Source organism: Pundamilia nyererei, unplaced genomic scaffold, assembly GCF_000239375.1.
Source record: "Pundamilia nyererei isolate P.nyererei 1_Seehausen unplaced genomic scaffold, PunNye1.0 scaffold00092, whole genome shotgun sequence".
NCBI classification, from domain to species: Eukaryota; Metazoa; Chordata; class Actinopteri; order Cichliformes; family Cichlidae; genus Pundamilia; species Pundamilia nyererei.
The window spans coordinates 2,447,760-2,470,158 of record NW_005187493.1 but is presented as its reverse complement, the minus strand read 5'-3'; the positions used below and the strand labels follow the sequence as shown (position 1 = coordinate 2,470,158).

At 39.9% G+C, this 22,399-nt stretch overlaps 1 protein-coding gene across 4 annotated transcripts; it reads left to right on the top strand.

Annotated features, from left to right (window-relative positions):
- The first annotated feature begins 596 nt into the window (after nt 1–596).
- On the top strand, nt 597–22,122 carry arhgef25b (Rho guanine nucleotide exchange factor (GEF) 25b). Of its 4 annotated transcripts, none has more exons than XM_013912489.1 (16): nt 597–986; nt 9,689–10,008; nt 10,113–10,217; nt 15,765–15,886; nt 16,209–16,275; nt 16,414–16,517; nt 16,726–16,795; nt 17,416–17,505; nt 17,601–17,693; nt 18,386–18,436; nt 18,533–18,610; nt 18,711–18,902; nt 18,976–19,156; nt 19,247–19,452; nt 19,550–19,690; nt 21,321–22,122. In XM_013912489.1, the coding sequence occupies exons 1-16, from the start codon at nt 869–871 to the stop codon at nt 21,420–21,422; spliced, it is 2,040 nt and encodes a 679-aa protein (XP_013767943.1). In that variant the 5' UTR covers nt 597–868; the 3' UTR covers nt 21,423–22,122. The 4 variants fall into 4 exon arrangements, with proteins under 4 accessions (XP_013767943.1, XP_005739699.1, XP_013767942.1 ...); XM_005739642.1 differs by having other exon boundaries at nt 9,686–10,008; nt 19,613–19,690; XM_013912488.1 differs by having other exon boundaries at nt 9,686–10,008.
- Nucleotides 22,123–22,399: the final 277 nt, after the last annotated feature.

The window sequence follows — 22,399 nt, the reverse complement described above, 5'->3', positions numbered from 1 at the left end:
TGTGATGGCACACAATGTGTTCTCAGCTTTTATTACTTTAGCTGAGTGATTTGTTTTAACTAAGAGTCCACGGTCTGCAACCTTTGGAGTCAAGTGGTGTTGAATAGTAGAAGTAGAATAGTTTCTGTAATCTGGAAGTGGGGAACACCTGAGATTAATTTGTAACAAATTTGTAGCAAATAGTTGTCAACATCAAAATTATTCAAATAAGCAATTCTTCCTTTGAAAAACATGATTTATAGTGTACTTTCTTTCTTGCTAACCCAGCCCAGACCAAACGTGGAACAGTCAACAGGCAGGCATTGCCTAATGAAAATGACTGTTTGCCTGTTCAGTGGAAAAGTTCATGCTCGTTGTTATTCATGCCTGCTAATGGTAAGCAGAGAGCAAACACTGATAATAGAAGCTGATGAAGGAGGTGTGAAGCGAGAGTGGATCAGGAGGGGAGGGGAGAGGCTGAGAGGAGGGACTGGAAAACAGATGCTGGTGCAGCAGCGCAGCATGCTCGCTACCATCCCTCCCTCATCAGGGCCCCTCCCCTTCCCTGCCCCTCTGTCGCTCCCTCACTTACTTTTGGTCCCTCTCATAATCTTTGCCCACTATCTCCCAGCGCAGAGAGGCTCATAAGCCGAAGCCCTCAACAGCCTCTCTGGTTTTCCTGCGATTTGCCATCAAATCATGGGATAGTGGTGGAGTTTTTTTCCCCATCAGGTGTTGTTGCTCGAATTTGGAATATGGCTGTGACGCGCTGTGTACACTTTTCCTCTCTCCTGCGGGGATTACCACAGAAATAGTGTGTGTGCATGTGTGCATGTGCTTCTGTGTGTGCGTGTGTGCTCAGCACTATGCCTATTTCTGATGGTGTTGAATGGACCGGCAGAAGTGCATCACCATGAGAGGGAGTCACCATCACCGAGGGTGTGGGTGTCAGCACCTGTTTAGAAAACTACTCAGCAAATGTGGCTGCTGCTTTGTCAAAGCCAGAGGTACGTAGAAGTTTTACTGCAGGTTTATTCATCTGTTGTTGCGGTGTCTGCAAGATGTTGCAGAGTGTTCATATTTTGTAATATGAGGAGATGCATTCAGACTCTGTAGTTTCACTGCAAAGTAAGAGCTTTTATTCAGTTATACAATATAATAAAGACCATCGATCCTTCCTCATTTACTTTTGATTTTTAATCTTTTCATTATTTGCATGTATCTTTCATCTGTTCGGTTTCGGGTAATTATTAATATTTTCCATTTCATTGTACGGGAAAACAGGAAACAGGAAAGTTTCAGGTGAAAAGTTATGCAAACTTTTCAACCAAAAATCTCTTCCCTCGACTTCACCTGTTAGAAGATCATCATAATCCTATGGATGGAGGTAAACTGCCAAGAAGGATGTTTTTCAAAAAAAATTATCTGAATGTTACCTGCTTTTGGGATACTGAGACATTCCAAAATCAGTTGAGAGACATAATCTCGTTAGCGTGTCCTGGGTCCACCCTGGGGTGGAACCTGAAACATCTCCCTAGGAGGCACCCTAGCCAGATGCCCAAACCACCTTAACTGGCTCATTTTGATTGAGCTGAGCTCCTCCAGAATGATTGAGTTCCTAAGCTATCTCCTGACCTTGGAAGAGCCCAGATGCCCTTCGAAGGATACTCATTTCTGCTGCTTGTATCCACGGTCTTATTCTTTTGGTGACTACCAACAGTTTGTTATCCAAAGGTCAGGGTAGGACTGTAGATCAATCAGTTAATAAGCAGCTTTCACTTCACACTCAGCTGTCTCTTCACCACAACGATTCCCTCACTTGTGACCACAAGATACTCTAACTCCTCCACTGGGGGTAGCAACTCATTCTCACTGAGAACCATGCCCTCTGTCTGGGAAGTCCTAATTCCCATCCCAGCCTCTTCACACATACAGTACATACACCCCAGTGTGAGCTGGAGGTCATTGGTCAGTGAAGCTAACATGACCATAGGGTAAACCCTTTGCCCCTAAAATGTCATGTCCATACAAATTATGAACAGAATCTCTGACAAAGGGAAAGCATTTAAAGTCCTACACAACTGGGAGCTAGTCTTAATCCTTGGAATCTGGACCAAGCTCTCACAACAGTTATTCATGGACCAAATAGCACAGAGATATGCCTTCTCCAAATCAATAAGTTTAAACTTTAAACCTTCTGACTCAAAGGTTCAGTTAACAGACTCCTCTATCCAGTAACATGGTAAAAACCTTCCTAGGCTGAGGACTGTGATCCCCTGAAGCTGGAACATACTCTGCAGCACCCTCGCTTAAAAAGGGGGACCACCTCTTCGGTCTGCTAACCATTGGCACTATTTCAGAACTCCATGCAGTATTGCAGCAGATACATCGAGATGCTTGAGGATTTCAGGGCATATCTTATCCAGTTTTTCATACTGTGACCATGCGCATGAACAAATGATCAAGGTCTGGCTGTCCTAGTATATTTAGGAAGTCTTTAAAACTACTACCACTATAACTACTACGATTACTACTGCTACTAATAACAGCTGTTTACATTTTGTCTTAAATATTGTCCGAGTGCACTGTTAGTAAATGACGTCTGCTGGGCCCAGCCTTGCTGTGGTGTGAGGTGTGAGCTCCTGGATCAGGGCCATGTTCTCAGAATACCCCCACTATGTCATTTACTAGTCCATGGCTTGATTTAGGGATGAAGGTGACTTGGTTAGATTTAAGAAAGCATTGTGGTTTGTGTTAAAATATGGCCCTTTGCATCATTGGAACATTTGCAACATTAACCTTGCACACTGAACAATAACACGTAAGGGTACTCGATGCATTAAAATTTGATGCCAAGGGGTTCTGACTAAGTCCTTATTTCATTATGACATACCTGTGTTGTGTGGGTTGCTGTAGAAATTCCCTTGTTTTCTCGTTGGCTCAAATAATGAATCACTTCCACAAAAAGCCTTTGACAAACAAACTGCATTTCACTGGATTTCCTTATTTGTTTGATTAAGGTTTAGTTTACTGAGATTAGGTGGATATGCCCATAGCCATGGCTAGAAAAGATTTTTTCACTTTTGGTTTTGTGTGCCACAAACTTTAAATACTAAAAGCATTATGTTAGTAAAAATTCTCATCTGGTTGTTTCTCACGTTGGATGCATTTTTGAGTGCTGTTCTATGTAGAAAAAATCATTTCCCTAATACTGTGACACTGCCTCATAGCTAATGCGGCTGTAAATACACACATATTAAGACATGCACACACAAAGGCACATGCATAGACACAGAGCCATGTCCCACAACTGCAACCCTTAAATCCTCTGTTGTTCCAGTTGTTTCAGGAAGTGATTACAGGGCAGCTCTCCGCACTGTGGCAGATCCTGCAAACAGGCATGTAAAATGTTAAAATGAAAGCAGCGTTGCGTTGCCTCACTTTCTCACCTCCTGGTTTCCTTTGGGATACTCATCTTCTTAGTGATGTGATTCCCCCCCCCTCCCCCGCCACCCCCCTCTAGACATTTCTAAAAATATCTGTTTTCTATTTGTGGATCAGTCATAGATGACACTAAAACACTAACTGCTTTTTAACATCTTTTTGCTCATGCCTTTTATTTATTCAGTATTTTTTTTCTTCTCATTTTGTAGTGTTTATCTTGTTTGGTATGGAGATTTCTCCTTTATTTTACAAGACCTCCTTCTTCTCCTTCACTCTGTGATCCTACTCACTGATTGCTCATTTCATTTGGCACAATGTCCAAGTGCTATTTACAAAGACAGAGAAACACTTCCAGTTAAAGTATTTTTGGGTAACTTGCTTGGAAATCTACAGTTTTCGGTGTGTCACCAGACATTCTTTCACTGTGGCGCAGAAACTGCCTTGATTAATAGCCAATTAGCCAGTGTGTGTGACATCATCCTTGCCAGCATGTGTAGAAGTAAACCCGATGAGTAACAAGCATGAAAGTGTCTAGTTTCACAGATCACCTCCATATACAGGAGTTTACACACTCACTTAGCCATCTTACACTTTTTTGGGTAATGGTATGTTTCCTGCTGAACTAAATGTCTGATTTTAACCAGATTTACATCACAGCATAAAGTTAAACAGTACCTGCAGCAAGGGAAGGTTTGAGTCTTCTCTAAGACAAAGCAGTTTTATTTATAGTGCATATTTTACACAAACAATGCCCTAAAATCATGGAACAGGAAACACGGTTGTGATATATTTCTACATCAGTGTTTGTTGGGAACCATTAGCTACACGATGCAAACAATAATGTGTGCTTCTGGCATGTGCTCAATGGTCAATGTGATGCTTACTTTTTATCTTTTCACTCTAAACTCTGTCCTTAACCTTACCTACAATGAGGCAAGATGGCGTACGCTGTGTAGCTCGTGTATTTAGCAATAGACGTTAGCAGGAACAGTGTGTGTAAGTAACCAGTATGAGTAAAAGCGGGTTAGTTCAAAGTTATTTTTTATTCTTAGGTAATCCAAGCACTGAGGGGAACCCACAGTCTGTGTCTTAAATCATCACTTATTGCACTTCATGTGTACAATAAGTTAATATCTTGCTGTAAGACTTTATGCAGGAAGTTGTGTACGTGCTGCTGACACACTGTTTTGTTCCACTGTGGATCTTTCATGGTTTGATATTGTAGTGAACTTCCCACGCAGAATTAATTTACACTCATGTAAAATTAATGTAATTCAAAATTCAGTTCAATTCAAGTTTATTTTGTAGCAATCCATGAGGTGCGTTTTACTGTAAGGCAAAGACCCTACAGTGTTACCAACAGTCAGACCACCCTTTATGAGCAAGTGACAGTGGGAAGGAACATCTCCCTTTTAAGAGACTTCTGGCAGACTCAGGGAGGGGCAGCTGTTTGCTGTGGTTGGTTGGAGGGGTGACAGGAAAGAAAACAGCAGAGAGAGACAGGACAAAACAAACCTTGTGGGGGGAAAAATGCATGTAGTGACTCGCTGCTGTGGTGTATTAACACATAGGGAGGGAAAATGGTGAGTGGAGAAGAAGTGCTAAGAGGACCTGCAGCAGTCTGAGCCTATAAGAGCAGGATAACTAAAGGATGGCCTATGGTCACCTGATCCTGTTTCCTGGATGTCTGTTTCCTGAATCCAAACTGGGAGCTTGTTCCACAGGAGAGGGCCCTGATCGCTGAAGGCTCCGGCTCCCATCAACTTTTAGAAACTCTAGGAATCACAAGTAAACCAGCAGTCTGAGAGCAAAGTGATCAGTTTGTATAATATGGTACTATGAGGTCTTTATGAATTAAATAAACAGGGCTTTAAGTTGCGGCTCATGTCTAAACAGGTGTGTATTTTGTGCACAGGTAGGTCTCGATCAGATCCTGTTTAAATCTATTTTACTGGAATAATTATAACTTCATGCCTACATGATAAGTCGTCTTTGTGGCTAAGGAGTAAAAACACTCATTGGCATATAAACAGACATATTCCTCTCTGTGTATTGCACTGGATATATACTTCTGTGGGTGTACACAGAAAACATACACCTTGCTTGATTTGTATTTTTAATGACAGAAGAAGTATAAACTGAGACTGCAGTGATCATCATTTCTTCAGACATGGTACTAATTCAAAATATTTAAGTGAGTTATTTGAACACTCAGTTGCAAAAGTTATTCTTTCTGTGCACACATCAAGGAAATGTGGTCAGTGCTGACACTGGTCAGGAGACTAACTATAAAACTAGAGAATGGGAGGACCTACACTTCTTTAAAGTGGAAAAATATCAAAGTAGCAAGTTAAATGCTCAAAAAAGGTCAAGAGGCCTCCTTTTCCTTGATAACTGACTATGAATGACTCTGGATGTGATTCCAACTGGGGTAAGATTTGCTGACTCACTAGAAGCTTTAGAAATAATCCACAACTACCCAGATGGTCTACTCCAGTTCAGTGAGTCAGTTTCTGCCCTCACATATCAAACTCCATACTGTAGTAAAATATGCTGGCAGAGATCAGTGCACCAGAAAGGATTACTGTTGGAGTGAGTGACCCCTCCTTAATGTTTTGGTCTCATTTACTGTCATCTCCTTCCATCTGGGCATGGATGCAGAGAAAATTATCCTCTTCCAAACTCTCATCTATCCATGGATCTGTATGTTGTTGAGCATTTATGTTGTGAAACCACCTGAAAATAGTTGCTAATGTTACAGTTTAAATCAACAGGTTTTAAACTGAATATAAAACTATGTATTTAAAATAAAAATCTTATGTCTGTAATGTCTGAATGCGTGGATGCATTAGCAGCATGCATCCTTGCATGCACTTCAAACACTCCCTTAAGTCCTGATGGTGGTCCAGCTGTTGCTCTGTTGGAAAATGACACCTTACATAACAATTTTAAACAAACATGACCGGCTGAGTTGCTCAGCTCAGCGCTGATCTGGGTGTCAGAGAAGCCACTATGAATACTAAGAGTCATTTCAGGGTAAATGTTAGTGTATTTGCAGAAAGCAGTGATTTGTACATACCTCATTTTAACAGATGTTGGGGTGGTTGACAGCATTCATGAATGACCTTGATAGTTTTTTTTTTTATTTATTTAAAAAAAAAAAGGAGACCAGATGGCAGTCTCTGCTCGGGGTTGTTTGTAGTGACTCGTTTGAATTTGTTCTGTACTTATTTGGATCACATAGTTGTTGAGATGCTGATAAAGATGCTGCAGTCACTTAACTGATTGAAACATCTGCTTTGAAAACAAAAAAAATTAACTGAAAAAAACATCATTTTATACTGTGCGTGATTTTGGCTGTAGCACTCACCAGTGATGTGACTCTGCTGTGGTCCAGAGAACTAATATATGCATTCGTTATCCTAACCTGTCATCTTAGTAGTTTCCAGCTGACAGTGGGCAACATGCATGGTACACCCGGACAGGGTCGACATCTGTGACAGTACTGATGAGAAAGGGACACAGAAAAGCATCCATGAAGGCACAGTGAAAATATGCAAGCGTCAGTCAGATTTGAACCCTGAACTTGCTTGCTTACCGCTGTTCCACAGTTTGTTTGTTTGTTTTTAACATAAAGAGAAGAACGTTATAAACCTAATTGTTAGTACTGGATAATGTCTTCTAGCTGTTTCACTTCTTGTTCTCACCTTCTCATGCATCTATTTTCTGTGTTCTTCATCCTCTAAATTCATCTTGTTTTGGATTCACCATTATTTCTTTTACATTTCCAGACTCTTCCATTATTTTTGGTCAGCATGTTCATTTAGAATATAAGCAAGCTGTTGACAAGTTCATCTCTGAACGTGTCAACAATCCCAAACTCTAAACAGACACAAACACCTCCCCTCTGTCTAAATCATCCCATTACAGAAATCGGCTTGTGTTATTCACTGCACGAATAAAGCAGCAGACAATTGTTTTAGTATATAATCTTACTTGAATGCAGCCTCCATTAAATGTATTGTTTTGTTTTGTAGGATATCTTCATGCCGGCTGAAAGCATCAGTCGGTATCACTAATCGTGCAAATATCATGAATAGTGCATTTAATATTTGTCTGTTTTTGTACACAGGGAACAGTTTTTTTCCAGTCTTTTTTAAAATAAAAGGAGTTAAAATGGAACAGGAAAAAAAATCCCACATGATTTAGTATTTTATTGTCAGTATGGTGTCTTGTTTAATGGCTGCATCAGGCAGTTTTGGCAAATGGCTGACCCAGTTTTCCACTGGCTTCTAGAAAGCTTGTTATTATGATTACAGCTTACATAAATGTGCTGACAGGGAAGAGTGGCTTCTGGGAAGAATCCAAAATGACAAAATGGGGCTCCTGAAAGATTTCATTTTGCTATGATCAGCAAAACAGAGTGACATTTTAAGGTTGCAGCTCTTGATTAAAACCGTGTGGTTCACGATTTGATACCAGTTTCCACAGTGGAGAGACTTAAAGCTGGAAACAAGATCCAGCTGTGGTGTTAAACGGTGTCATCTCTGGTACTGGTCCAGGCTGAGCTGCTGACTGAGAACATTCAGTGCAAACATGATGATCTCAGTTGTGACTATTTTAAAATGCTTTAATTTGTGTTATCAGAAAGGTTTGATCCTATGAACATGATATATATCCGGGGGTCACTAGCTATATTTACCAGAAGAGTTCTGACATAGTTGCACATTTCAGAGGAAAATGCTGTATCCTGCATTTAACTGTGGTAAGCATATTAAACTGATAACGTACTGGCATCTTGCTTTTACTCTCTAGTGAGCCACTAGCCACTTTATTTTATTATTATTATTTTTTTTTAAGAAAATGCTCTACAATGACAAGCTAAAACATTAGTTTTCCATGAAAATATTTAACTAACAATAAATAATATAACACGATATATAAACAAGTTCATTTGCTTCATAATGCCAACTTTAACTTTTTATACCTACTTTTTTAACTAAATGATGTGAATACTACTACACTACTACATCCCCAATTCCCCAAATTTGAGAAAAAAAATGCAATCATTTGTAAATCTCATAAGTGGATATTTTATTCACAATAAAACATTTTTTCGAATTTGATGGAAGCAGCGCATCTTAAAGAAGTTGGGACAGGAGCAACAAAAGGCTGGAAAAGTTAGTGGTCCTCAAACAGCTCACAACAGCTGGCAACAGATCAGTTTTGGGACTGGGTGTAACAAGAGCATCTTAGAGAGGCAGAGTTCCTCGGAAGTAAAGATGGGCAGAGATTCACCAATCAGCAAAAAACTGCATCTACAAATGGATGAACAATTTCAAAATAATGCTCCTCAATGTAAATTGTAAACAGTACGTAATATCATTTAAAGATTCAGAGGGTTTGGAGAAATCTTTGTGTGCAAGAGACAAGGCAGAAAATCAGTATTGGATGTTGTGTATTTTGTTCTTGGGCAGCACTGCTTTAAAAACAGGCATGATTCTGTCATGGAAATCACTGCATGGGCTCAGGAACACTTCCACAAATCACCGTGCCATCCACAAATGCAGATTAAAGCTCTGTGATGCAAAGAAGAAGTCACATGTGAATATGATCCAGGAACATTGCTGGCTTTTCTGGGCCGAAGTTCGCTTAAAATTGCCTGAGGCTACAAGGTGGAAACTGTTCTGTGGTCAGACAAATCAAAATTTGAAATTCTGCTTGGAAAACATGACACAGAAGAGAGCAAGACCATGAAAAGCTTCTGATAGTATCCATGGTTTGGCAGCTTACTTTTATTTGACATTTTACACAGTGCTCCAACTGTTTTCTGGTGCTGGGTTTGTATTTCCTTTAATGCATAACAAAATAAATCAAATTATATAGTAAAAGAATGTTAAAATAGGAGAGATCTTTTAAAAAAAAAAGATTATTATTTTACAAAAGTATTGCTTTAACTACATTTTCCTGTGAATTTGCACAACAAATGCACGCAAATCAACTTTTACTATAACATTTCCAGTTGAATTTATTTAGCCTTTCCTTGTGAGAACAGACCAGCTCTGGTATTTAAAATCATTTAGTGCCCGTAGGTACAGTAGCTGCAGCTACTGAAGTTACAGTGTGGGATAAAGACAGGAAATTGAACATTTTTGTGCAGAATTCTGTCTGCAACATTTGACCTATGAGGATATACCCTGCAATTAGCTCCTGGACTTTATTCATGTTCTCTTCCCCCCCTTCTTTCTTGCTCCTTTTGCAGCAGAGTCGTACTCTGTGGCAGGCAGTGATGGCAGTATCACTCCCTCAGTGGGCTCTGTGCCTCACCAGGCCTCAGGCGGCTCCAGTCCCTGCTCGCACTCCTCGTCTGGAGGCTCACGGCACCCTGTCACCACTCTGAAGAAATGGCTTACCAATCCCGTCCGCAAGCTGAGCTCTGATGCCAGAAGTGGAGCGGGGAAAGGCGAGAAGCAGATGTTTGGGTCAGATGGGAGGCAACCAATGTTGATCCTTTCCCACACTGAAACTCAGCAAAGGCCTATGGAAGTGCACAATAACTACACCATCCTCACCTCTGGAGACACAGTTAGTATTTAAGACAGACATATAAACTCATTTACGGTACTGAGATATGCTATATTAGTATAATGATATATTTATTCCTAATTACAGTTTATTTTTGTTGCCAGGAGTGGAAAGATGGCCTGTTGAATCCAGCAGTTCATTCTCCTTTACATCCAGCTTCTCCGAGCTACTTATCGGACCTCCTGCAAGGCAGAAACGCACAGAGTCTAGTAATGATGTTACGCCTAACCTGTCTTTACACACCCATAAATGCAACTGATTCAAAGCCTCTTTCTTTCTCAGCAGTTAAACACCATAAATAGGTCTCATAGAAGTCATAAAAGTAACTCTGCTAGAAGCACACTTTTAAAATTCATCCATATCAGACACAGGCAGTAAATGTTTCTTTTGCATGCTGTGAATACAACCTGGTACATTGATGCACATGAAGAAAAAAACAACTAACAATTTGGTTGTGTGTTTGTGCAATAAATACTTGAAAGGGTAGTTATGATGGTTCTCAGAAGAAGCAAGACCCAAACATAGGACACACAAGACACAGGGAAAACTCAAAATCCAAGAAAACAAATCCTGAAATGGGCAGAAAAAAGGAAAAAAAATCCCAAAAGTGATACCCTGAGAAATCTAGGAACAAACATGCGCACAAAAGCTTGACTATTATCCAGACAAGTCAGTCTGGTAAGTGAAACGTGGACAGCTGATGGCATATATTCTCAGGGGACTGACTGACTAATTGAATGCAGGTTGTCCAGAAAAAAACAGAACAAAGGTTGGAAGTACAACTGAGAGGTCGTAACCAAGGATAACAAAATAAAACAGGAAATAACTCACACAGTAAGCACAGCAGGAATGCCAAAACATGACAATACTAATTCATTTATTATTCCACGAGTTATCAGCCCATCATCGTCATCTAAATGATCTGTGTCACTTGTGGGCAGTTAAGGACTGAACATTGATCCACAACATAACACATTAAATGATGACTACGTTAGAGGTATAATTGAATTCACACACAAACATACATGTGTGCATGAAGAGCTTTGTATTCCAACCCATATTTGGTGATTTAAAAATCGGAAGTATCAGTCAATATTTTTGAATCTTTCATACATAAAAAACAATGAGCTCATTTCTTTAACATGGTGGCTCTATATTGTAGTGGTTTATGTATTTGCAGAACAAGCAAAAGACCCCGGAAGTAGACATAAACTCTTATTTTCCTTGGGGATTGCAACGGGAAAGGTATCTGGTGTAAAATATATATACATTTTTACATTTTTGTTGTTAACGAGTCCTTACTAAAATAATGTGACAATGCAATTTAAAAAATAGTCTTGTTTAATTGTCACAACAAGTTTGAATTACTCATTTACAGTCTACAGCACACTCTCTGTTGCTGCTAATTATATTCACAGTATTCACTCACTATTTCTTAAGGGATTCGCTAACTTAGCTTGTAGCCAACTTGGTAGCTGCATGGCCCTCTTGCACCTTCCTTCTGTGTGTCAGATGTTTAGTTACTCCTCGGTGTCCTTTAGTAATAATGATACTTGTAATAAATGTAGCCTCTTTGCAGTTTTTTTTGCAGGTAGCTTAGCCCCGTTAGCTCTCAGAAGATGCTGTAGGTATTATGGTTACTGCACTGCAGTTGTTTGTATCATATCTATCTAACAGATTCCAATTTGTTCATGTAAATGGAGAGTCCTCTTCATACACTGAGGTTAATTACGGAGTTCCACAGGGTTCAGTGCTAGGACCAATTCTGTTTACATTATACATGCTTCCCTTAGGCAGTATCATCAGAAGGCATAGCATACATTTTCACTGCTACGCAGATGACACACACCAATTAGTTAAACTGCAGAAATGTCTTAAAGCAGGGGTGTCAAACTCAAATACACAGTGGGCCAAAATTCAAAACTGGAACAAAGTCGCAGGCTAACGTTAATATTTATTGAAATATATTTAATCCTCCAGATATAAGAATGAATCTTTTCTTATGGACTCAAACACTTTTTGCTGAAAAACTGAATATGGAACAAGCAAAGCTTAATACTAAACAATATATATATTAGCTGTATAATACCAGTAGGCCAGCTCTAATAGTAATTTGGTATGGCTTCGCGGGCCAAATGTAATTAGGCTGCGGGCCAAATTTGGCCCACGGGTCAGAGTTTGACACCTATGTCTTAAAGACATAAAGACCTGGATGGCCTCAAATGTTCTGCTTCTAAATTCAGATAAAACTGAGGTTATTGTACTCGGCCCTGAAAATCCTAGAAATGCTGTTTCTACTCAGATACTTACTCAGGATGGCATTACCCTGGCCTCCAGCAACATTGTGGGGAATCTTGGAGTCATTTCTGACCAGGATATCTCCTTCAGACTGCAGGTTTACTTGTGGCTCCTAAATAATTTAAAAGCAGAATGGGAGGCAGAGCCTTCAGTTTTCAGGCCCCTCTTCTGTGGAACCGGCTTCCAGTTTGGATTCAGGAGATAGACACACTCTCTACTTTTAAGATTAGGCTTAAAATTTTCCTTTTTAATAAAGTATATAGTTAGGGCTGGATCCGGTGACCCTGAATCCTTCTTTAGTTACGCTGCAATAGGTCTAGGCTGCTGGGGGATTCCCATGATGCATTGAGTCTTCTTCAGTCACCTTTTTCACTCACTATGTTTATACACCTCTCTTCATCTATTTTTTTTTTGTTATTATTAATCTCTGGCCCTTTTCCACAGCATGTCTTTGTCCTGTCATCATTTACTCACGCCAACCAGTTGCATCAGATGGCTGCCCCGTTCTCAGCCTGGTTCTGCCGGAGGTTTCTTCCTGTTAAAAGGGAGTTTTTCCTTCCCACTGTCGCCAAAGTGCTTGCTCATAGGGGGTCATATGATTGTTGGGGTTTTCTCTTATTTCTTTGTATTGCTGTAGGGTGTTTACCTTACAACATGCAATGCCTTGAAGCAACTGTTGTTGTGATTTGGCACTATACAAAAGTTGAATTGAAATTCAATTAAAAGCTGGAATACACCCTTGACATGCCACCAGTCTGTAGTGGGGGGCTAGACATAGCTCTATAGAGTATCATTCAGATTTATCTTATGTTAGCTCCCTGATTAAAATGTAAGTTCTTAAAGTAATGGTTCTCCTCTGTTAGAGACTCTGCATGTGCCTCTCTTTCCTGCTCTCAGGCTGTGTGTCAGACTGTTGAGAAAGCCTAACAGAAAACAGCTTTTAGCCAGAATATGAGAACTGAACAACAGGAGTACACCTGCCAAGTGTTTAGAAGATCAGATGAAAGATTCTTGAGAAACACACACTCATATGCACACTCCAAGAGCCCTTCGTTTATTTTTTTTCCTCTGTGTATGTTACTAATTAAAGTATTTTGACTCTCGGACTGCAATTTGACAATCAAAAGAAAAAACAAGCAAACAAAAAAAAAAACTACCTAGATTAAGCATCAACAGACCTGTAACATAACTGGGTATAAAAATAGCATCTTAAAGACGCAGTGGGTCACCAATTTGCAAAAAAGTGTGGAAAAATTTCAGAATAATGTTCCTCAATGTAAAATTGTAAAGACTTATTGTAAAGAGATGAAATACGTCATCGTCTACAGTCCATAATATCATCAAAGGGTCAGGGGACAAATCAGAATTGTGTTTACTATATGAAAGATAGGCATGATTCTCTCATGGAAATTACTGCATGGGTCAGGAACACTTCTAGAAAACATTGTCTGTGAACACAATCTGACTTGCCATGGATGGATTCAGTTTAAAGCTCTATCATGCAAAATCAAATCAATAGAAACTCCGCTGCCTCTTCTGGGCCATAAAAAACATTTTATTAGACAGATTTTAAGGCAAATGTTTGATTTGTGAATTAAACAATTAATTGGGCAATTTGTTGGTTAAGAATATATTTTAAAAACACAAAAAACAGTAAAGTCCTCTGCACTTTCCCACAGATTTTCCATGGAGTGTCTCTTGTTATGAAATCTTCTGATAATGTAATGCAGAGCTTGTAGCAGATAATGAATAACTTAAAGCATAATTACACTTACACTGCACATGTCTCCATCTACATCCTGCCCATATAAAAGCACTCCTATTCATATACACCACCTGACCTTTGTGCATTATGACTCAATTTTGCTGCATTTTTCATGTGCACGCTCACACACAAATAAATATATAAAAGCACCGACAATATTTCTCAGAAACCCTACACTGTACTGAGTAATCTTTGAGAGGGAGTGGAGCAGATTGAATCCTGTGGGCTTTCGTTGATCGCATCTGGAAGTAATTAAGTAAAGAAAACAGCCTTTAACAGGGTTAGGGTTGAGGGCGGAGTGCATGCCAAAATTAGAAGAAGAGCCTCAAAGCCAAGGTGAGAAACAGGTCTGTGGATGTTGGACAGTTCTCCAAAGATGACAGAGTAAAGTTTTGTAAGCTTTGCAAAGGTGATAAGAGGAATTTTTAAATGATTAAATTAATCCTTTAACTCATAAAGCACATTGTTTTTCTTAATAAATGATTGCTCTCACTTTTAGCCTTTTTTTAACTCATGGCCCTGCAGAAAAATGTCATTGCTTAGATACCTGTAGCTTCATATTTATTTTCAGTTATTAACTGTTTACTCTGCTGCCGCCTGGGTTACTATAAACAGTCTTACTGTCCCTTTAAAAGAGTAGTTTAATAGTTTGGAAAATATATTGGATACATGGTTTGTATGGTCAGTATAACAAACATCCAAAAGGCAGTTAGCCTGGCGCAGAGACGAGTAACAACCACTAATCACCAGCATGTATGAGCAGCTCCATAAATTTGTTTGCACGCAAAAAGTCTGGACACTGTCAGGTGAATCGGGCCAGGATACTATGGAAAGTTGGGATGTTGTGTAATACATTGTCTAAAGTAGTAGTGCTTTGTACATGTGCTACTTGTACTTGCTGCTTTTTCTTTCAGTAATTTGAATAAATTAGAAAATTAAACTGTTTGCTGGAGAAGCCGCTGAGCTGCTCCCTGATCTCAGAGCATCACCAGTTATCTGACAGCACAACAGCAAGTCATTGCAGAACAGAGCATCCCTGCAAACCAGTTGAGCTCCACACATTTGAATCATTCTCCAAATAGAAAATGTACATTTGATCTACTTGACAACATGTTCTGATTCTGCAATAGGCTCTTGTTCACTGAGGCAAAAGATAAAAATCAGGATTCCAGTTAAATTCACATTAGATTACAGTGCTTTTAGGTGAAGAGTGATGTTTGTTACTTAACAGCTTTCTGTGCATTTTTCAGTTAGCAGGCTCTCAGTTACAGTATATGACTTGACAAACTGCTCATTATTAACCTTGCTGTCTGCCCAACACTCTCCTCAGCAGCACAGAAAATGTGCTTATTATTCTCAGGTTACTCAAAATTGCCCCACTGATGTGTTTCCCGCGGCGATTACTAACTGGATGTGCCGTGCATGAAGCCTAATGATTTTAGTGTGTGTGAATGGATTGCTCCACAGCACTGTGTTGCAGTGGGGGAAGAAGTAACAGAATTTTTAACTAGCATACAGATTAAAATACTGCTGTATCTACAATACTACTTGAATAAAAGTACCTAGAGTTACTTTTCTACTCTTTATTTCACAGTCATCCAGAGCTCTTTAACCAACTGACCTCTCTGATTGAATGTAATACTGTATGTTACAGAAATGCCAAAAGATGTAATGTTTTCCTTTTGTGTTTTAGAGTCAAAGCATCAACACTCTGCAACGGGAGGACAGCTGTACTGTAACCGATGACTCAACCAGCCAGTGTTCTGGTACAGTGGACAGTGAAGAAGAGAGAAACATTGCTTTAGAGAAGAGCATGTAAGTCTAAAGCATTATACCAAATACTGTAACTTCTCTAACTTCTTTATCTCCTCAGGATTGCTGAGGTCCATGGACCAGCTGCTCCTGGCAGTCCCAAAAGCCCCTTTGAAAACCACGGGCAATTGTCCGATTTCAATTATTTCCCCCAAATTGTGGAATGATCCCCTTGCTCTTTTATCATTTTTCCCTTTTATAGATAAAGGCTATGTGTTTGCCCTTGTTTCATGCCTTTATGCTGAGAGAACTGTGACTAACTATGATTGATATTTCGCACAGAGCCCTGAGATCATCATCATGTTTTTTAATGTTTGTCTTTCAGATACGTGCTAACAGAGCTGATAGAGACAGAAAGGCTATATGTTGAAGATCTTGGACTTATAGTGCAGGTATGCCTCACCTCAAATGATCTACTTATTAGTATTTATATAAGAAACACCTGACATTGCTTAATTTGTACCAAAAGCAAAGGAGTTTATTTCCCGTATAGAAATAAGCAACTTAGATACATGTTTGTGTTTACACAGGGTTACATGGCCACCATGGGTAATCAGGGCGTTCCTGAGGACTTGAGAGGAAAGGACAGGATTGTGTTTGGAAATATCCACCAGATCTATGACTGGCATAAGGAGTGAGTCAGAATGTCTCCCCCCTGAGTTCCTCTGAATATGAACATCTCTTATGTTTAACAAGTTTTCCCCCTAAACTTCTCATGTTTCATAGCTGTTAAGCATGTGTCATACCCCCTGCTGCTGTTTGTTTCCTGCCTCTGAGTACGTGTGTGTGTGTTTGGCTGGTTGGCTGCTTTTGCCTGACCTTCTGTGCTTCGTGTCACACAGTTATTTCCTGGGAGAGCTGGAGAAATGTGTGGGTGATCCAGACAGCCTGGCCCGGCTCTTCATCAAACATGTGAGCCTAAAGATCAGTGAGAGACTAGTGTCCTTTTTTTTTCTCAGTCTGAACATTTAGTCATCACAGTCCCCAGTGATGTAATGCCTCGGCCTGCTGCTGTGCAGATGTGTTTTCTTTTTGTAGATCAGCTGACTGCAGGTGCAGCTGGTAAATAACAGGCAGCAATCAGTGTCGAAGACGCTTCCACTGAGACCCTGCTGTTTGTAAAAAGGAGCTGAATCTACACCTCTCTGAGCTCTATTAAATTTTTTTGTTGTTTTTTACTCTAAACTTCAGAAGATTTGATGATCATCATTGCAAACGGCAACATTAAACACAAAGAAAGCAACTTTTATTTTGTGTTTTGATGTAAAACATCAAAATGTGGAGAAACTGGAAGGGTGTGGAAAAACGATTATTGGCACTTTACAGTCGAGCATCCGTATCGCTGTGCTACAGCAGGAATATAAACAGAATAAACTCATAATTTTGATTTGATTTTCGATCCAAACATCTTTATTTCTTTAAGTTTCTGCAGCATGTCTAATTCAGCTTTGGACACTAAGGTGTAATTCTTACCCTGCTCATTGCTCCACACTTATTTGTAATAATTTCCATTATCCCTCTTCCACTTCCAGGAGCGGCGTCTTCACATGTATGTGGTTTACTGTCAGAACAAACCCAAGTCCGAGCACATTGTCTCTGAATACATCGAGACATACTTTGAGGTGAGAGCCCAACGGTCTCTGTCCCCAGAGATGACTTTTTCAGCCTAAAAAACCCCTTGTTTTTCACATTTCTTTCCATTTTTGTCTTCTGACAGGATCTCAGACAACAGCTGGGTCACAGGCTGCAGCTCAATGACCTGCTTATCAAACCTGTTCAGAGGATCATGAAGTATCAGCTACTGTTGAAGGTTTGCTACTTAAAAAGATGACCTATTCACTTGCATGGCACCTGCTACATGTTAATATTAAAATAATCTGTCATTCGTTTGATTCAGGAAACATCAAAATGATCAAAATATTAAATAGTAAAAGGGTTAATTTACTTAAATTAAAACGTTCACAACTGAAAATTGTGAGTAGGCTCTCAGCCACCTTGCATACAACTAGCGGGTAACCAGTTGAGTCACGTTCTCTATTGCAGAAAGATGTCTTGCGAATGAGTTGTACTCAGGCTCATGCTGATTGCAACTTATTGAAAATCCATTTGCTTTTATAAATTAGAGGGCAGCTATTTAAAAACCTTCTCCAATCTGTCTGAGAGTGGTTGCAGAGGGAGATTAAGATTATTTTGAGACAGTTTCCTTCCATCCAGGTGACCTGTGCGTTCACTTTGCACAGGTCCAGGTGACCTGTGCAAAGTGAATGCAAAAGGTTCGGCAACTGGTTGCAAACAGCTGTCACCCAGTTTTTTGCAACCGGTTGCCAAATATGAAAAATTAAATTCAGCCACTGATTTTGATCCTAGTCACAAGGAGGTTTTTATTATACTGAACCATTATAAGTCCTTATTTCCTTACTTTAGGTTACAGTTTTCTATTCAAGTTGTTTCAGTTTATTTTATGAAAATTAAAATAAATCTCTTATTGACTGGCACCTTCAGGACTTCTTGAAGTATTACAGCAAAGCTGGGAAGGATGTGGAGGAGCTGCAGGTACGAGCTCATTATGAAATGGAAACTCCAATAAAATGCTTTATCATTTCAATCGCACACTAAAATTATGTTTTCACTGCTATCCATCTGACTCAGAGAGCAGTGGAGGTTATGTGTTTTGTGCCAAAACGATGTAATGATATGATGAATGTGGGAAGGCTCCAAGGTTTTGAGGTAAGATCCGCCGTTTTTTAATGTGTTCTTAAAAAATAAGACGCATATCCGGGATGACTTGTGTTCTTTGACAATGGTATATGATATATGTACTGCTCAGGGGAAAATCACGGCTCAAGGGAAGCTGCTCCAGCAGGATACCTTCTCCGTCAGCGAGCAGGAAAGTGGCTTCCTGTCCAAAGCGAGGGAGAGGCGGGTCTTCCTGTTTGAGCAGCTGGTCATCTTCAGTGAGCCAATTGATAAGAAAAAGGGTTTCCCTTTGCCGGGGTACACCTTTAAAAACAGCATCAAGGTGAGATTATATTTGAGTGCTGAGTGTTGAGTGCTTTTGTTAATGTTCAAAATGAGCATGTTGTGTTTTGCAGGTAAGCTGCCTTGGTGTGGAGGAGCACTCTGAAGAAGATCCCTGCTGTCTGGTCCTGACTTCTCGAGGCACTGACGGCAGTGTGACGCGCTTCATCATGCAGGCATCATCTCCGGATATACAGCAGGCTTGGCACAGTGATGTGGTCCAGATATTAGAGACTCAGAGGAACTTCCTTAATGGTACCGGAGCTCAGTCTTTCTTCTATACGACTGTTGATTTAAGAGTTTGGTCTGTCTGAATAATGCAACATATCTTCCTGTCTGCTGCAGCTCTTCAATCTCCGATAGAATACCAACGGAGGGAAAGTAAGTCAAACAGCCTGGGCAGGAACACAAAGTCTCCGTCTACATCAGCATCTGGCCTGTGGCCTCACTCCTCAGCATCCGTGGACAGGCGTCAGCAGCCCTGCTTGCTGTCTTATAACACCTCCTTGCCCTCTATGCATTCATCCCAGCACAGCCCGGCCTCGCAAACGGTGCGTGTGAAACAGCAGTGCTCACCATCATATTTATGCACAAACATGCATCTGTATTTTTCTCACAATTTAACTTTGACTTCTTTGTCTCTTTAAGGTGTCTAACCCTTGCGTGGTAACACTTTGTGCAGCTCATCCCTCACTTTCCTCCCCCATGCAGCTTAGTCTGTGCTCAGAGGTGAGACGTGACTGCGGCACATCCAATGGCCTGGCTCCCTGCAGCTATCACAGCCTGCAGGTAAATAATACACAACACTGACTGACCTCACTTATTTAACAGATGAGGCATCTGCCATGCTGATAATTTATTCTTCCTGAAAGAAAATACAGTAAAAGTTGTTTACGGTCTATAGTTATGCACTGGTGTCATCAGTGAACATTTAAAGTGTCTATTTGAACCCAAATGATCTGTATAGGTAGAAATTCACATTTAACGATTACATTTGCAGGCAGCCAATTGAGTCGGGTCCCTTTGAGCTGTGGTCATTGGTCAAAGACTCATTCAGACTGATGGCAAAATGTCACAAGTCTGTCTGCATTTATAAATTAGCAGGTTTTTTTTGCAAAATTTCAACAATGTCTCTAAGAGTGATTGCAGTCAGTCCAAGTCAGACTGCAACTGTTTGCAGAAAGATCCAATCAGTCGTCTGGACAATTGCCCTGTCATCAAAGGGATGGTGAATGTGCACAACCATCAAGCTCTGGGCAGCCATTTAGTCAACACTAGTTGCAGTCGGCTGCAGAATGTGATATAATTCAATGCAGTCAGCATTTCTAAATAAAATAAAGTGATGTAGATCAGCTCTGTGGAGCTGGTCTGTGTGCGTGGACTGAGGCTGTTTGTTGTGGCGATCATTGATGGTGATGGGAAATGACTCTCTGTATGCCTTTGTGAAAATATCCTGTTGTTGTTACTGCATGGATTTACAAACCTGGTTGACCTAACCTGCAGCCAGTTTATGGAAAACCCGTTGACCTGCTCTTTTATCTCATTCATTCAGACTTCCACCAAGAGGAAGAAGCAGTTTGATTACAATACTTATTAGACGTGCTGATCTGGCCTGATTCCACAAAGTTGTTCTTGTCCTCTTGGCTTGCTCCTTGTGTTTTGGATCAGCTGTGTTTCTATTGTGCTTTAAATGCACAAGAAAATAAAATAAAAGTTTCCTATCTACCTTTTCACACAGCCTTTGTCACACATGTCATGCATGATTCCTGACTCCGTGCCATTTTTATGTAACAGCTTTTTAATTACATTTATGTAAAGAAAGTCACTGAGTACCGGTTCATTTTTCATTACTGATGAAGTAACTGCACATAACTTTTGCAGCCCTATTCTCCTAGATCCAGGCTAAAAGAGCAGAGGTGACAGGGCCTTCATAATCGGTGCAACAACTGACCTTTTCACATATGATTTACCTAATGACTAAAAAACCCCTATTTGTTCTTGCTTGCTTTGAGTTCTACTTGAGCAGGGTTTCCTGGCTTTTTATTATGCAAGCATAGCCTTATTTACTTCTCGTATTACTTTAATTGATTAAAGTTTCTATTTTTAAAATGTATGTTTATAGTTTTTTTTGTGCATACTGTATTAAATAATTTAACAATTTTTGTTTAAATTACCTCAAATTTACCTCAAGTGGTGAAAACGAATCACTTTATTCTGCAAATGCTAATATTACAGCCTTAACAGCACAATTCTTTTATCTCCGTGTTATTTTTAAAGTTTGCCTTTTCAGTCTTATTTTGCAAATGTACTAAATTACACTGATGCCAGAATCAATCACCTGATTAACAGGAAGCCTTTGAAAATCTGCAGTGTGTCTTTGCTTCAAATGCCAGTGTAAAAATTGCCTATTTCCTCTCAGGGTGTGCCCGCCAGTTTCCAGACGATCACATTTAAGGACGCTGGGACTTATTCAGCGCATCAACTAAATAACTTGGATCAGCTCAAGGAGAGCGAGCAATAATGCGCTGCAGTGTCACATGAACTCAGTTTACCCTTCTGGAGCTGGAGTACCTCGACTAGGTCTGACTGCCAGGACACTTTGTTCCACTCATGTACACAAGCTGTCTGAGTCTGCGCGTCTCTGTTTTCACATATTGTCTCATATTTCCTTTAGGCTTATGATGTGGGGACTATTCTAGTGAAGTTACTTTGGTGTGACTGTATTCATTTGAGTGCATCTGCATATACATTACCAATCAGCTATAACATTAAAAACAAGATGAACCGAACAATTCCGATCATCTCTTGCAATGCAAAAACCTGCTGCGAAGCCTTAGGTGCTGCCATTCATCTGGATGTTTCTTCCACCTTATTAGCGAAGCAGCCTCTTCCAGCTGGACAGTGCACAATACGCACTGCAAAAACTGGACGTAAAGTCAGATTTGTTGACTTGGCCTCCAAACTTTACCCATTCTGACTGAGGATCTGCACGAAGGCACGAGAAAGCCCCGTCCACAGGCAACACGTCCATTCCACAGAACACAAAGTTTTCCACAGACTCAGTGAACCTGCATCCATGCCTCCAAAGCTGGGATGCCAAATTTGTTTTACATTGAGGGGGCACATATAGCCCACTTTGATTTCAAGTGGGTTGGTTTATCTACACATTTAATGCCTGTGATATCTTAATATAAGAAAAAAGTGCAATTTCAAAATTTTGTCTCAGTTTTTCTGCTTGATTAAAAAAAATGTTGCCATAAGACATGAACTAATTTTATCAGGATGACTTTGGGGTTAAATTGTAAGAAATAATTGTGTAAAATTACAGAAAAAGTTCTGGTACCTCATTTCCTTGACTGTCCTGTAATTATAAAACAGAACATTGTTGTTAATTCACATTTTTAGAATTATTTTATTATTATTGTTTTTAATGTGGACCCATTATAAAACAAACAAACAAGAAATGTTTTAAGAGTAGATATTTAAGAGTAAAAAAAA

Bases quoted from the DNA above. Each gene is read 5' to 3' on its own strand.
- arhgef25b (XM_013912488.1), top strand. From the start codon at position 869: ATGGACCGGCAGAAGTGCATCACCATGAGAGGGAGTCACCATCACCGA. The intron at 18,611-18,710 runs GTAAGATCCGCC...TGTACTGCTCAG, and splicing joins GAAGGCTCCAAGGTTTTGAG to GGGAAAATCACGGCTCAAGG. The intron at 19,453-19,549 runs GTGCGTGTGAAA...TGTCTCTTTAAG, and splicing joins ACAGCCCGGCCTCGCAAACG to GTGTCTAACCCTTGCGTGGT.